The sequence below is a fragment of the Xenia sp. Carnegie-2017 genome, unplaced genomic scaffold (genome assembly GCF_021976095.1).
Source record: "Xenia sp. Carnegie-2017 unplaced genomic scaffold, XeniaSp_v1 HiC_scaffold_23, whole genome shotgun sequence".
In the NCBI taxonomy this organism is placed as follows: domain Eukaryota; kingdom Metazoa; phylum Cnidaria; class Anthozoa; order Malacalcyonacea; family Xeniidae; genus Xenia; species Xenia sp. Carnegie-2017.
Window position 1 is genome coordinate 1,401,338 of NW_025813486.1, and position 14,285 is coordinate 1,415,622.

The following is a 14,285-nucleotide window of genomic DNA, read 5'->3' on the forward strand; positions in this document are numbered from 1 at the left end:
GAACGAAGGCACCCATGGGCTTCATGGAAAAAAGGAATTGTTTTCTTTTTTTATAATAGTTTCTACAAGTCCTTCTCAGGACTTTATTAACCTGGACGATCATCATTTACAAACATATAGTTTCTACAAAGATAACATTTAATAAGCCATGCAACTTGTATCGTCTAATTGAACCTCGGTTTCAACCCTTAGGTTATAAAATTTTGATACATTTTTGACAGTAAATTTCTTTCTACTTAACAATATTTTAATGATTCAATATAGAAAGTAACTTTACTTCTCTAATAATTTTACGATTAAACTGTACACTTTTCGGATTAAAAGGACTTCTTTTGATCGCATAGAGACAGCCGTCCAATTTATTACGTACATGCATGTTCTATGCATTTCGTTGTAAGGAACCACCCTACCAAAGAATATCCAGATCTGATATTCTTTAGCTGCATCGAGCGAAGAAAATTGCCAGTGATGGAATTTTTCAAAGGTTATTTTTATGATATTTATAATTCGATGTATCATGTAGATTCCAGATGAGATTTATGACTGCTTTTGAATACAATTAACACATATTCTTAATAAGACAATGTTTTATAAAGTAAATGGTTTGAACCCGGGAGTATATTGTTATATGTTAGGTCGTCCAGGTGATTAAGTCCTGAGAAGGACTGTTTTTGTCAAAAACAGTCCTTCTCAGGACTTTATTAACCTGGACGATCATCATTTACAAACATATAAAGACAATGTTTTATGTTATCATTTAGCGTCTTTGTAATTTTATACATTTAAATTTATAGCTATAGTTTAAAATTCCATATTTACGTATATAACGCGTAAATGAATCTGAAAAGCCAGTTTTAGGGAGATTTTATGCATCAACAATAATAATGATTAGTGATTATAAAACAGCGAAACCAACATGTAATAAAAATAACAGTTCAAAAATTTGTATGGCTTGGTTTTTTTGCTTTATGCAGCTGGAATCCGTCCTGGATATTCTTAAGTCACGTCGTTAAGGCCCGTAACAATCCTTACATAAAAGTCGTTAGCGTGACAACATGCCAGTTATTCAAGCTTTCATTCGATCGTTATACTTTTTCTAACCCAAAATGATTAATTTTTACTGTTATGTCTTCTGCCTTTATAAATAATCTTTCTAAATAACTAGAATCAGATTAAAAAATGCCCCGAAACTCAAAAGTATCTCCTAACCATTTCATTTGCCACTATTCTACATAAGCAATACTAAGGCCCGGTTCAAACGTCGCATTTAACATGCGCCGAATCAAATCTGAGTTTTAGTCGACTAAAATAGTTTTATGCGTAGTTTGATTCAGACGTCGAATTCTATAGTCGCATTTATTAGTAGATGCTTCCACTTTTCATAGTTTATTCATTTTCTGTACTAATTTCCTAAAATGGCGAACAGAAAAATGTTGAGTTTATGCATTTCAAATCTGATTCGTGTTAATAGGAAAAGATGAATATTGATGCATGTTACAGCAAATAAACTATTAGAAACGAGACGGCAGCTTCTGCAAATTTCCCATGTTTTCTACCGTTAATTGGTCAAAAAAAGCCGTTACGTAGCTCCTCTTATCGATCATGTCGAAGACAAGATAGAAATTCCGGCTGGTGGAAGAAAGTTTGAGTATATTCTATCAAAAACACGTGTATCTCGAGGGAAACTTTCCTTGTACATATAAATTTTTTGCACTTTAAACAAGTGTATTTTGTTAAACTTGTGCACGAAATACAAGGGCACATTACCATCACTGCCGCCGCCATGTTTTTACAACTTTGCGCATAGCATTTAGCATGAAATAATTGATTTTGCTTAGAAATATCTTTTAAAATAAATTATGCATTAAATTCTCGGCTCATGTAAAATGCGACGTTTGAATCAACATCGAATTTCCGTCGAATATTCGACTAACTCACTGAATATGCGACTAAAGTCGATTAAATTAAAAATCCGTCGAATTTAATTGATTCAAACGTCGCATTTACATGCACATACTCTCGCATTTGATTCGGCGCATGTAAAATGCGACGTTTGAACCGGGCCTAATGTCCGACCATTTGATTGTCCGAATTTGTAATTTGATTTCGTATTTTTGACACGTGTTAGAAAAGGTGGATACTTTTACTCTCAGGTAGCATTCCATGTATTTTAGTTTAATTGAACATACTCGCCTTAGGCCTGTTGTTCGCTTTCAACTCTAGCTAAATTTGCGTTATAATCAAACCATAAGGAAAGTGAAACATATTTCCATGGAAATACCTTTTAGATTGCTTGCACCAACCAAGCCGCTATTTTACTCAAATCTCGATAGCTTCGTCTGTCTGGGAAAGAAAACAATGTATTGGGAGACTAGAGATCATTAGAAAAGTGGCGAAAGATCATTTACGAGGGTTTCGCTATCGTTTTCAAATATTGATTTCAAAATTTCGGTTTTCTTTTTATTACCATTTATAGGTTTAAATTGAGGCGGATTCTTCTGTTTCTGGAAAGAAATGTAAAAATGTGAATCGAGATATAATGATTTAAATCTGACGGTAATAACGTGTGACCTTAATAAGATAGATAGGCTAGCCAAACGCACATTTTATACGTGGCCACGAACCAAATGCATTAAAGAGAAAAGAAAATGAGATAAAATTCCTTATTAGCTTTTATTTAAAATGCATTCGGCTCATGTAAAACGCGACGTTTGAACAAGGCCTTACTGTTTAACTAGGTTTCAAATAGGATAACGAAATTTTTACATAGATTGACTTAAGGCATCCTATGTTAAGACAAAATGGAAAACCTGGATTGCTAATTTGTTGGGAAATGATATTTTGAAAATCACCGCCTTTATATAATCTACAACGCCACCGAAAAATCTGCTAAAACTTTCTATAGTCCCCCGCAATAACTATTGACAACCTTCGTTAGAATTCAATAAATCAATCAATGTTTCAGCTTCGAGAGGACTACTGTTTAGCGCCAGGAACTGTCTAAATGAACGTTCCATTTGTTCACGTCCTGTTTCCATTAATGATGTCTGAAATGAAAATTAACTTTTTAATTAAGCAAGATTGACTTGAAAAAATACGTAATGATCTCACAAGGAGGGGTAACTTAGGACTGTTGGGAATGCTGTTTTCAAAAAATACTTAATGATCTCACAAGGAGGGATAACTCAGGACTGTTGGGTATGTTGTTGTCAAAAAATACTTTATGATCTCACAAGGAGGGATAACTCTGGACTGTTGGGTATGTTGTTTTCAAAAATACTTAATGATCTCACAAGGAGGGATAACTCAGGACTGTTGGGTATGTTGTCAAAAAATACTTTATGATCTCACAAGGAGGGATAACTCTGGACTGTTGGGTATGTTGTTTTCAAAAAATACTTAATGATCTCACAAGGAGGGATAACTCAGGACTGTTGGGTATGTTGTTGTCAAAAATACTTAATGATCTCACAAGGAGGGATAACTCAGGACTATTGGGTATGTTGTTTTTAAAAAATACTTAATGATCTCATAAAGAGGGATAACTCAGGACTGTTGGGTATGTTGTTTTCAAAAAATACTTAATGATCTCACAAGGAGGGATAACTCAGGACTGTTGGGTATGTTGTTTTCAAAAATACTTAATGATCTCACAAGGAGGGATAACTAGGACTGTTGGGTATGTTGTTTTCAAAAATAATTAATGATCTCACAAGGAGGGATAACTCAGGACTATTGGGTATGTTGTTTTGAAAATACTTAATGATCTCACAAGGAGGGATAACTCAGGACTATTGGGTATGTTGTTTTCAAAAAATACTTAATGAACTCACAAGGAGGGATAACTCAGGACTGTTGGGATTATTGTCTTCAAAAAATTTAATGGCATCTTGAACTTTTATCAAGCTTTGTATGTAACTATCGACATCATCAGCCAGGTCTGAAAAAATAATGGAAATTTATGAATATAATGAAGGGATAGAGACAGATGATGAGGGATAATGAGGGATGATGAGGGATGAAGACGGAAAATTTAGGAGATAAAACAATTTCTGTTTAACTTCACATTGAAAGAACTTGGACAAGAGTAAAAAAATCAGCTGATAAACATATGAAATCATGGAAGGAGAGGTAGATAAACCATCCTACCATCCTTTCCTTTAGTCAGTGGAGAAACCATCTTACAACCTTTCTTTTAGTCAGGGGATACAAACCATCATCCAAACACTCACCCATCTCTGATGTCCTGGTCTTCTTTGAAGCAACATTATGATAGCTGATAACATTATCCAACCCTCGTAAAACTTTGTCAATATCTGGGAGATTGGTCAAGGGAACTACAACATATGTGTATCTGTTATAGCATTAATGAAACATTGCATGGTTTGCCAAGGTTGGAAAACTTGTATCAAAGTCCTTGTATAGCTAAGGATGTGAATTTATTAGCTTCCAGTGACTTAAAACCAGAAATATGCTGCAACACAGAGCCGATTGTACTATTTCAATTTTGCAAGAAAATATTAGTTCAATATGATGGTGGGATGCTGCAGTTTACCCTGAGATGACATAAGTACAAGCAAAGTAATTAAGAGAGGCAACATATAGTTTAAAATGGTTGTGTGTGGCTGCAAGAGAGATCAAGTTTTCCAACCTCATTGTTTGTCTTCTTCAAAAGACTTAAACAGAATTGCACCTTAAGAAAATAAACTTGAGTATGAATAAAATAGAGTGTAAAAGGATACTTCTTTGTCGACGTTGTAGTTCAACAGTTTCTTTATGCACAGGTAAAATATTTTCTTCTAGCTTGCTTAAACGTTCGTTAAATGATGACAAAATACCACGCTGAAAAAATTATATAACCTTGCTATTTTAACGAATGAAATCTTCAATTTGAAAGTTCATGTTATTATTCCAAAATTTGACTAAACTTGCCCTTACCATATTTTCCGTCAAATCGTCGCTTTTCGTCAAACTGTCTTTCAAAAATGATAAATTTGCTTGCTCCTAAAAATAAAAACCATCTCTATTCAACAGAAGAGGACTGTTATTTTGGTTGTCAAACTTGAACGTCTTGTCTTGACAGCAAGTTTACCTTTGATAGTTTTTCAGCTAAAACTTTTTTCCTTTGAGAAACATGCTCTGGTCGGCTTTCTTGAATCATTTTTAATGGCAGTAAGCAAGTAAACTTTCCGAAACGTCTCAAATTTTGTCTTAAACAGTGATTAAACAAGGAAATGAACTAAAAATTTCATGAATGAAACTCCATTTTTGAGTCGAGGTCAAGTCAACCCTGAACCTTTCGAAATAATCAAATAATTATTCGGGTGTTGCGGGCTAGGATGAAGGAACCAATGGGGTGAAGGCATTGAGTTGTATCGATACTCAATGGGTGAAGAGCAAACCCAATGGGCTACCCGGTAGACCGAATTTAAATTTGTGTTGATTTTGTAAATGGTCATGTCTGTAACTAGCAAAAAAACATCAGTGAGCTGAGCAAAGTTTTGCTGATGTTAATAAATATGAATTGTAAATCTAAATACTCTGCCTGATTATTAAAAGCAATGTAATAATGTTCCGTCGCTTTTTCTTTCTAAAGGCCCGTTCACACGATCGGATTTGTTGGATTTGATTTTGTCGGATCAAAAAAAAAAACGCATCGTGTGAACCATTTTCTTTCATCAAGATCAGAAGAAGCCGACTAGTCCCGGACCTCTCACTCTCAAAACTTTCAAAATTTCATTTGGCGCAAAACATTAGATGTGAAAACTGAAAAAGACTTAGAAACAAGAACAAAAATATGCATAATACACATCGATAAATGCACTGGATAACATAAATGTCTGCTCCACGACCATAAATATCCAAACAATGTTCCACTTTATCAAACGAGTATTAAAATTTATGCCCAACAAAACGGTGAAATAAAAGTCATATGCCTAAAATTTCCGAGCATGTGATTGGATATACGATATTTTTCAATAGTGATTAAAATTAAAGAAAACAAAATTAAAGCATTACGATAAAAATTAAGAAAGCAAAAACATCCTTGCTTGATTTCATTTATTAATTGCTTGGCAACTTGCCGAGACACTATCCGTAAGCGAATTCAATATCAATGTCATGAAAATGATAAAAAACAGCAGGACATTGGATTTCTTCAGTAATTTCATCGTCAAAACATGACTTTCAACACATAAAGAATAGAGAGCTTTAGCAAAGACTACGAGTACGACTACGAGCAATGACTACGAGGATTTACGTCATTTTGGCGCGTAAACATTGTTGCGACAACAAAACACGTAGCCGTCATCAATCTGAGTACGATGTTTTGTAAAAATTCGTAGTCGCGACTACGATGTCTTTTAAGCAAAGACAGTAGATATTTTTCATTCTGTAAGAAATTAGTTTACAGTACTATTTTCGAGAATCCAGGCTTTACCTTAGAACCTTTTTAAACGCATATGTACATTAAAAGGAAAAATGACGTAAATCGTACTCGTAGTCTTTCTAATATTCCCATCAAGCAATTTAGCAAGTTTATTATTGCTTCCACACGACAGAAAAAGAAATAAAACACATGAATTGTGTCCATCACTTCACCGACTAAGTTCACTATAATCTAAAATGCAATGTCGTATAATAAAAAAGATTACTTTGGTTGTTCGTTTGTACGACTTTCATTATCCACTCGTTGACAAGGACTAAAACAAGACGAGCGAGCTACGCTTACTGACAGTCTATTTGTTCATTCATGATACTTATTCAGTTCATTTTTCGCTCTTCAGTTTTCTTCGTTAGCTATTCATCTTGTACCCAACCTTATACTGTTCGTGTACCCAAAACGTCGTTTCAGTAGAGGATCCTTAAAAATATCTATCACATCATTGAAACTTTCACTCGCATAAAATTTTTTCTTCAAACCTACGATCCGGTCAATGCGTTCCTGGGTGGTCAGGACCCACTTTGTAGGTACAGGTAGCTTAAGACTCTCTGCTTTCTTTCTTTTACTGGATAACCAAACTTTTTCTTATTCGATCGCCCGTCTGGTGAAGGGATGTCGTCAACGCTAGCGACTTTAAATGCAAATAACGTTGAGGACATGCTTTTTTCCTTTTTTAATTCCGACTCAATTTCCTCATTAATTGCTCCATTCGATTCCTAGTATTCTGTTTCGTACTCTGTTGAGTAAATCCAACATTAACTAACTTCAGGTCAACGTCCTTTGGAAATGATAATTGTTCTACTACTATGGCATACACAACGGGAGTGATTTTTCTCGGCGAATGAGATCCGACAAACCACTTTATGAGCATAATAATTTAGATGTTGGACTAACTCATTTCCGTTAGTCCCATCCCAAAACCATTTTGCAAAATCATTCGTCAGTAATTCAGAATATTTAGATTCACTCGGCCATCGCTTTAATTTAAACCTAATTGTTAGTAGTGACTTAAGAATAACGTTTTCGCAATGATATAACTTCCACAGTCCCACTCTCATTTACATTTTATATTGTAAGTTTGCCAATTATGATTGGTTAAGAAAAACATGCCACCACACGTCACAGAATAGATAAGTAACAGAAGCGCCACTCAGCGAAAAAATTTCTCCCCTTGCACCCAGTTCTTAAATGCGCATCGTATCATTGAGTTCTATAATAACTGGAGGGGAAACGTCAACAAATTCATAAATTATTAGCGCGCGGCCGCGTGGTCCAAACATGAGCGGATTTTGGTGGTCAAAGTCAGCGGAGAGACGCGGGCTCATGAAATAAAATTTTTGTCGCCCACCCTGATTTGACCACCATGATTGCGAGTATAGAAAATCAAAACTACTTATTTTCCTAACATAAACACTTTTTAAACTTATATTTATTAAAAATCTGCAAATTTCTGTAGTTTTGTGGATGCTGAAATAGCGACAGAAAAAGGAACATTTCTTTGACTCCGGTAAGTAGCACAGTATTAGTTTTATATTTTTTTTTTTAACACGATACTTGAAGAATGTTTCTACTACTAAGTTTTAATTTTAAAGTTATTTTGGTCCAGTCTTGTTTGTTCTTCTTCTTAATCGCTCGCCAGATGGCGAAGCTGTCATTTTATCGTGGTCAAAAACATTACCGCCATGTTTTTGACCACGGGGTCCAGGCCCCTTTGCCCCTCCAGGTCTTATAGAGCTCAATGGCCATTACTCCAGCCCAATGAACTCCATAACAACTGGAAGGCTAACTTACGCCATCTTTAGTTGCATGAGCGCCGCCATTGAGGGTACGGAGGCGAGATACATCACTTCGAAATTGCCGGGTTTTGCAAAAAATAGTTGTCTTCGAGCCAGCTTCATGTCTAAAAACCTTAAACAATGTTTGGACTTTAATATAAAACAAGTTTGAACGACATTTGTACATGTTAAGCTTCTTTTTAGAAGGATGAAAAGCGAACTTTGTTTTGGCGCGTGAAAACATGCCTTATAACTTGAATACAAAACTGACACCCCTCATTTTTTTTCATGAAAAGGATGTAAAACACACTTGTCTATCCTTAAAATATAGTTTGAATCTTTGAAAATGAAGCTGTCAGGGCAAAAACGCTGTTTTTCGGTAATTTTGTGTTTCCGAGCAAATTAGTCGTCCCAGTCCTTTTGAAAGTTCAGAGCACAAACAAAGAACACTTTTGCAAAATATTTCAAAAGTTAGCAAAAAATATTTTTGAGTTTAAAAACTGTTATGCCATATTATTGTGTTATCATTAATTGCACCATTAAAGAGTCAAAGGGTCAATACTCAATTTAAAAAAAGACAAAACACAATTGACACTCTATATTCATAACTTTTGAAACACTTAAGTAAAATTGTAATGGTAATACAAGTAAGAAAACGATTATTAGTCTAATATTATAGAATCATATATTTTCACAAATATGACCAAACATTTTAAATACACATCCTAAAATTTAATATATTACATACATTTATCATCATCTGTATTACAAGAAAACTAATTTTACAATCAATATGATATACTATAAAATTTTGATACATGATATAGCTTTGCTTGCTTTATAATAATTTTAAAACCCTGTTTCAAACCACTGAGGATGAGGGTTGCTTCTTGGCATTTATTTAGAGCAGGCTATATTAGCAATACTTCATAGTGTACACTTGGCTATTTATTTATAAGCATGAACTTGCTGATAAAATGCTCAATACACAATATGAACGTCAAATCTTCCACCAGTTCTTAAGAAGTGGAGGAAGTAAATGACAAGAACCAACAATCACCCACAATTCAAAATTTCAAATCATCACTTTCACACAAAAAGAGCATGTGAAATTCTTAAAAGCAAGTCTAACTCTAAAAGCAATAAAATTGTTATGAAACATTTTATATTAAGTGGATTGTGTGTATTTTGCACAGCATTCAAAGATACAGACTACCTGTTATCAGTTTTATCTTAAATTTTTGGTCTTCGGCGACAAATGAGAAATTCATATTTCAAAGCAAGTTCTCCTTTATGTTTTATATATAATACAGCGCATACAAAACATGTCTTGGAACGTCCACAATGCATCTTAACACATTAATAACCAAATTTTGCTAACGGTTTTGAAAAAAATAAAGCATTTAGGCTAGCATTATATTTCCAAGTTAGCAGTTTTTGCAAAACAATCCGTCACGCAAATAAAACAGTCCACGCGAGATGCACGCGAAGCGGCAAATCAGCTTCTATGTGGCTTCAAAAAAGTCTAGGTTTGTTTATAATGAGTTAGCCTTCCAGTTGTAGAGTTCATTGCTCCAGCCAGATAAACTTGATAAACCAGTGAACTCCATATAAATATATATCTGGAGGATAACGACAATACATTTTATAGATATAAAATTGAAGCCAAAGTCTAGTCTTGCGCGGTTTGTACGTCAGTTCCAGTCCTTCAAAGTCGAATATTCACGCGGTTTGTACGTCAGTTTCATTCCCTGAGTGCCAAACACATACACGGCCAATATAAATTTGAATACAAATTGCAAAATAAACATATAAACAACATCACGACAAACAACACACGAGGCCAACTCGCAAAAGGTTATTTTTACAGCTGAAACTTTACTATGAGTTCGTTGTAACTTACAACTTGTAACGAGGAAAAGCCAACTGATAATTACATTGTATGCTAAAAAGACGATATAATAAAAATATGATGAGAAAATATTCAAGCAAAATTTTTCTTTCATCGGTAGGTAAATTTTCAAACGGTGTCAGACAGTGTTCGTCTTTTTGTCATTTCAGTGGATTTAAAGATCTGTTTTTCCGAACGAAAAAGAAACTTGAATATTCAGTTTCATAAAATATTGAGTCTATAACTGCATTTTACTTTTACAGAGCGATTGTATTTTTCATCGATTTTGATAGTGCTTGAAATAGTAAATGGTTGTCATCTCGATATCAATAATTGAATTTCCTTAAAGACTTTGATATGTTTTAAAGAAAACCGCAGCTTAAGAGCAGATCGACTGTGTATGACAAAAATGTATAGTAGCTATATTAAAGATGTTTTCATTCTATATGTAAATTTGTCGAATAAAAATTCATAACAACAAATCCTTTTAGTTTATTTGAAAACGTAATAATACTTTTGCACTTAAGATGATGTAGAATTGAAATAAATATACTTCAAAAGTTTTTCTTCGTGAAGATAAAACTGACTAGTAATGAAATCAACTGAGGTCAAACTAAAGATCCAGGATATGAAAAATACAAATTGTTTATAAACACGCGAGAAACACGAGTGATGACGAATGATGACGACAAATATTTTTTGGCTTCAATTTTGGCTTCGGTTATCATTCCAGTTATTCAAATGTCGAGTTCACTGATGAAACACCATTATTTTAGGCCAAACTTTCGCAAAATTTTCGGTGTTGCAGGCAAGAATAAAGATGTTTAAGAGAAGAGTTTTGAATTGAGCTTAGTACTGAGGTCGACCAACGACTGAGTAAAAATAGGATTGATTTTAAACAACTCATGTCGCAAGTTTGCAATAAACAAACATGAACGACAAGAATTCCCAAAAGATTATCAAGTTGTAGTTAACATTCAAAACCTTTTACATACAAAAGCAATTTTGAAGTGGGCTAACTCGGTTCATGTTATTGTACACGAATTTTAAGTTCTTCTTACTCTGTGATGATTCTGATAACTAAACAAGCATTGTAACGATGTGCGATCATTTTTCTGTTTCATATCATCGATCTTAAGCATTATAAAATGCAATTGTGAGGGATATTTTTCTACTAAAGATATACGATAGTAAATTTTCAATCTTAAATTGACTTTTCAAACTTAATCATTCTCCATGATATTTTCATGCAAGTTGTTGTTCCTGGAAGTAAATTCAACAAACGCTTCCATAACGCCACACTAAAATACTAAATAACATAAATACATATTAAAATATGTCATCCAAACATGCTGAGCTTTTGTTGACCAAAGATACAGTGAACCTTGTTTCTTATATAAAAACAGAGCTTTTATTTCTATCTAAATTGTGTAAAGCATCAACAGTTAGAAAATTGAAAATATAAAACTTAGTACAAAAGTTAAATCGATTTAAGTAACTGCTGCTATTTGAAAAGAATGGACTAAAACACTTCATAAAAATCACTGGCAATTAGATAAACCTACATCACTAACTCTTTCTAACACATTGAGAAAAGAAATATGGCAAAAATGATTAAAACTATAAGCTAAAGAAGTGGCGGATTAAATCAAGTTGAAATTTATGTGTAGTGTTATTGTAGATGAATTTGATTGATTGCCGAATTTATCAAACATTTCTTGATCTCCAAGCCAATAGCTTTGGCCATGGGGAGGTACTGCATTACCAATCTAAAAAAAATACAACATTGATCTAGCATATCAATATGCTTTATAACAAAGATTTAACAAGATGCTGTCGCATAATTCTGTGTTATAAGGCTGCTTGAATATCCAAGCTACACCATGTATTTTTAACAGGTTTCGCAAAATTGCGATAAAATTCATATGGTTAAGTTAGACATACTGTTTTCAATGAAACTCTTTACAGATAGACACGCCGTTTCCAAGCAAACTCATGCAGATAGACATACTGTTTCCAATGAAACTCTTACAGATAGACACACCGTTTCCAATCAAACTCATGAAGATAAACATACTGTTTCCAATGAAACTCCTACAGATAGACACACCGTTTCAAATCAAACTCATGCAGATAAACATACTGTTTCCAATGAAACTCCTACAGATAGACACACACCGTTTCAAATCAAACTCATGCAGATAAACATACTGTTTCCAATGAAACTCCTACAGATAGACACACCGTTTCAAATCAAACTCATGCAGATAAACATACTGTTTCCAATGAAACTCCTACAGATAGACACACCGTTTCAAATCAAACTCATGCAGATAAACATACTGTTTCCAATGAAACTCCTACAGATAGACACACCGTTTCCAATCAAACTCATGCAGATAAACATACTGTTTCCAATGAAACTCTTACAGATAGACACACCGTTTCCAATCAAACTCATGAGATAAACATACTGTTTCCAATGAAACTCCTAATAATAAGGACTTTATTTGAAGAGGGGGACACGTAACAGCTGAAAAGCTGACAAACCTGTGGCCCTCTAACTAGATTATACAGGATTACAAAAAAACTGATAATGAATAAATATATAAATAATTACAAAATTCTATGATAAAATAGCAGGACATATTAAAATATTCAGAAAGATAAAATTAATTCATAAAAATTAAAATTAAAATTAGGTAGTGCGCTATTGCTTAATATTGTTTCAAAGTTGTCCAGGTTTTATATGAGCTTATAAAATGCTTTTCACAGCTGTTTTGAATAGATTTATACTAGGCTTTTTTTTGATATCATGGGGAAGGCTGTTCCATAACTTAACTGCGTCAACACTGAATGCCTAGCCACCATCGTTATTTCTTAGGTATTTGGGACACACTAAATTTAAATTGCCATTTCTCGTGGACCTATTGTGAACAGAACTGTTCGTCTTGAACAAATCTTTGATATAAATGGGAACATCGCATTTGAGGCTCTTAAAGATCATGGCACATTTGTTTAGTTTTATTTCGTCAAAAAAAGGCAACCAGCCTAGTTTACTAAAGTTTACAACACTTCTAGAATAAGGGTCTACTCCAAGAATTACTCGGGCAGCCCTTTTTTGTAACCTTAGGAGACAGTGGAGTTCTTTAACGTCGCAGGTATTCCAAACCATGCTCCCGTACATAAGGACGGGTTTAATCAAGGCGTTATAGTATAAAAGTCTTTCTTTTATTGGAAGGTATCTTTATCTTTTAATAAACCAATACGCTGAGAAAGCTTGGCCTTTAGGCTAGAAATGTGGTCACTAAATGTAAGATCTTGATCGAGTGTTACTCCAAGCAATTTATAAGAGGTTACTTGTTCTATTTCGGCCCCATCAAGGGTCACTGACAGGTGATTGCCATCAACTAATGATGAATGTAGCCTCTTTCCAGTGATAAGTAATGCTTTGGTTTTAACAGGGTTTAGGACCATCCCATTTTTGCTAGACCATTTACTTAATTTATCCATGTATTCTTGAAGACGTCGTTCCAATTCCAAAGGTGCATTAACGATATTAGCGCTGGCTTTAAATGTGGTGTCATCCGCGTAAGCATGAATAGTTGAGTCCGATCCAACAGCTTCGGAAGATCATTGACGAAAATTAAAAAGTAGAGGTCCTAATATGCTACCTTGAGGAACTCCATTGGTTAGCATAAGTTGTGACGAAGTCGAGTTATTTACAGTGACACACTGTTTGCGATTGAGTAGATAGCTCTGCAATAGCTTTACAACATTATCTGGAAATCCATATGATCTTAACTTTACTAGGAGAATGTCATGATTGATCAAGTCGAATGCCTTGCTATAGTCCTAGATAGACACACCGTTTCAAATCAAACTCATGCAGATAAACATACTGTTTTCAATGAAACTCTTACAGATAGACACACCGTTTCAAATTAAACTCATGCAGATAAACATACTGTTTTCAATGAAACTCCTACAGATTGACACACCGTTTCAAATCAAACTCATGCAGATAAACATACTGTTCTCAATGAAACTCTTACAGATAGACACACCGTTTCAAATCAAACTCATGCAGATAAACATACTGTTTTCAATGAACTCTTACAGATAGACACACCGTTTCAAATCAAACTCATGCAGATAAACATACTGTTTCCAATGA

General features: G+C 34.1%; 1 protein-coding gene and 1 pseudogene across 1 annotated transcript; both read right to left on the minus strand.

Moving 5' to 3' along the window:
* Window positions 1–2,467: 2,467 nt before the first annotated feature.
* LOC124447957 (exocyst complex component 7-like) lies at window positions 2,468–5,295 on the minus strand. The gene is made up of 7 exons (XM_046998950.1): window positions 5,093–5,295; window positions 4,939–5,004; window positions 4,743–4,842; window positions 4,233–4,316; window positions 3,834–3,940; window positions 2,930–3,047; window positions 2,468–2,504 (listed from the first exon to the last, which is right to left on the minus strand). Exons 1-7 carry the CDS (start codon window positions 5,159–5,161, stop codon window positions 2,479–2,481), a joined length of 570 nt encoding a protein of 189 aa, XP_046854906.1. The 5' UTR covers window positions 5,162–5,295; the 3' UTR covers window positions 2,468–2,478.
* A 1,507-nt stretch (window positions 5,296–6,802) lies between these two features.
* On the minus strand, window positions 6,803–8,340 carry LOC124447958 (annotated as a pseudogene).
* Between the last annotated feature and the right edge of the window lie 5,945 nt (window positions 8,341–14,285).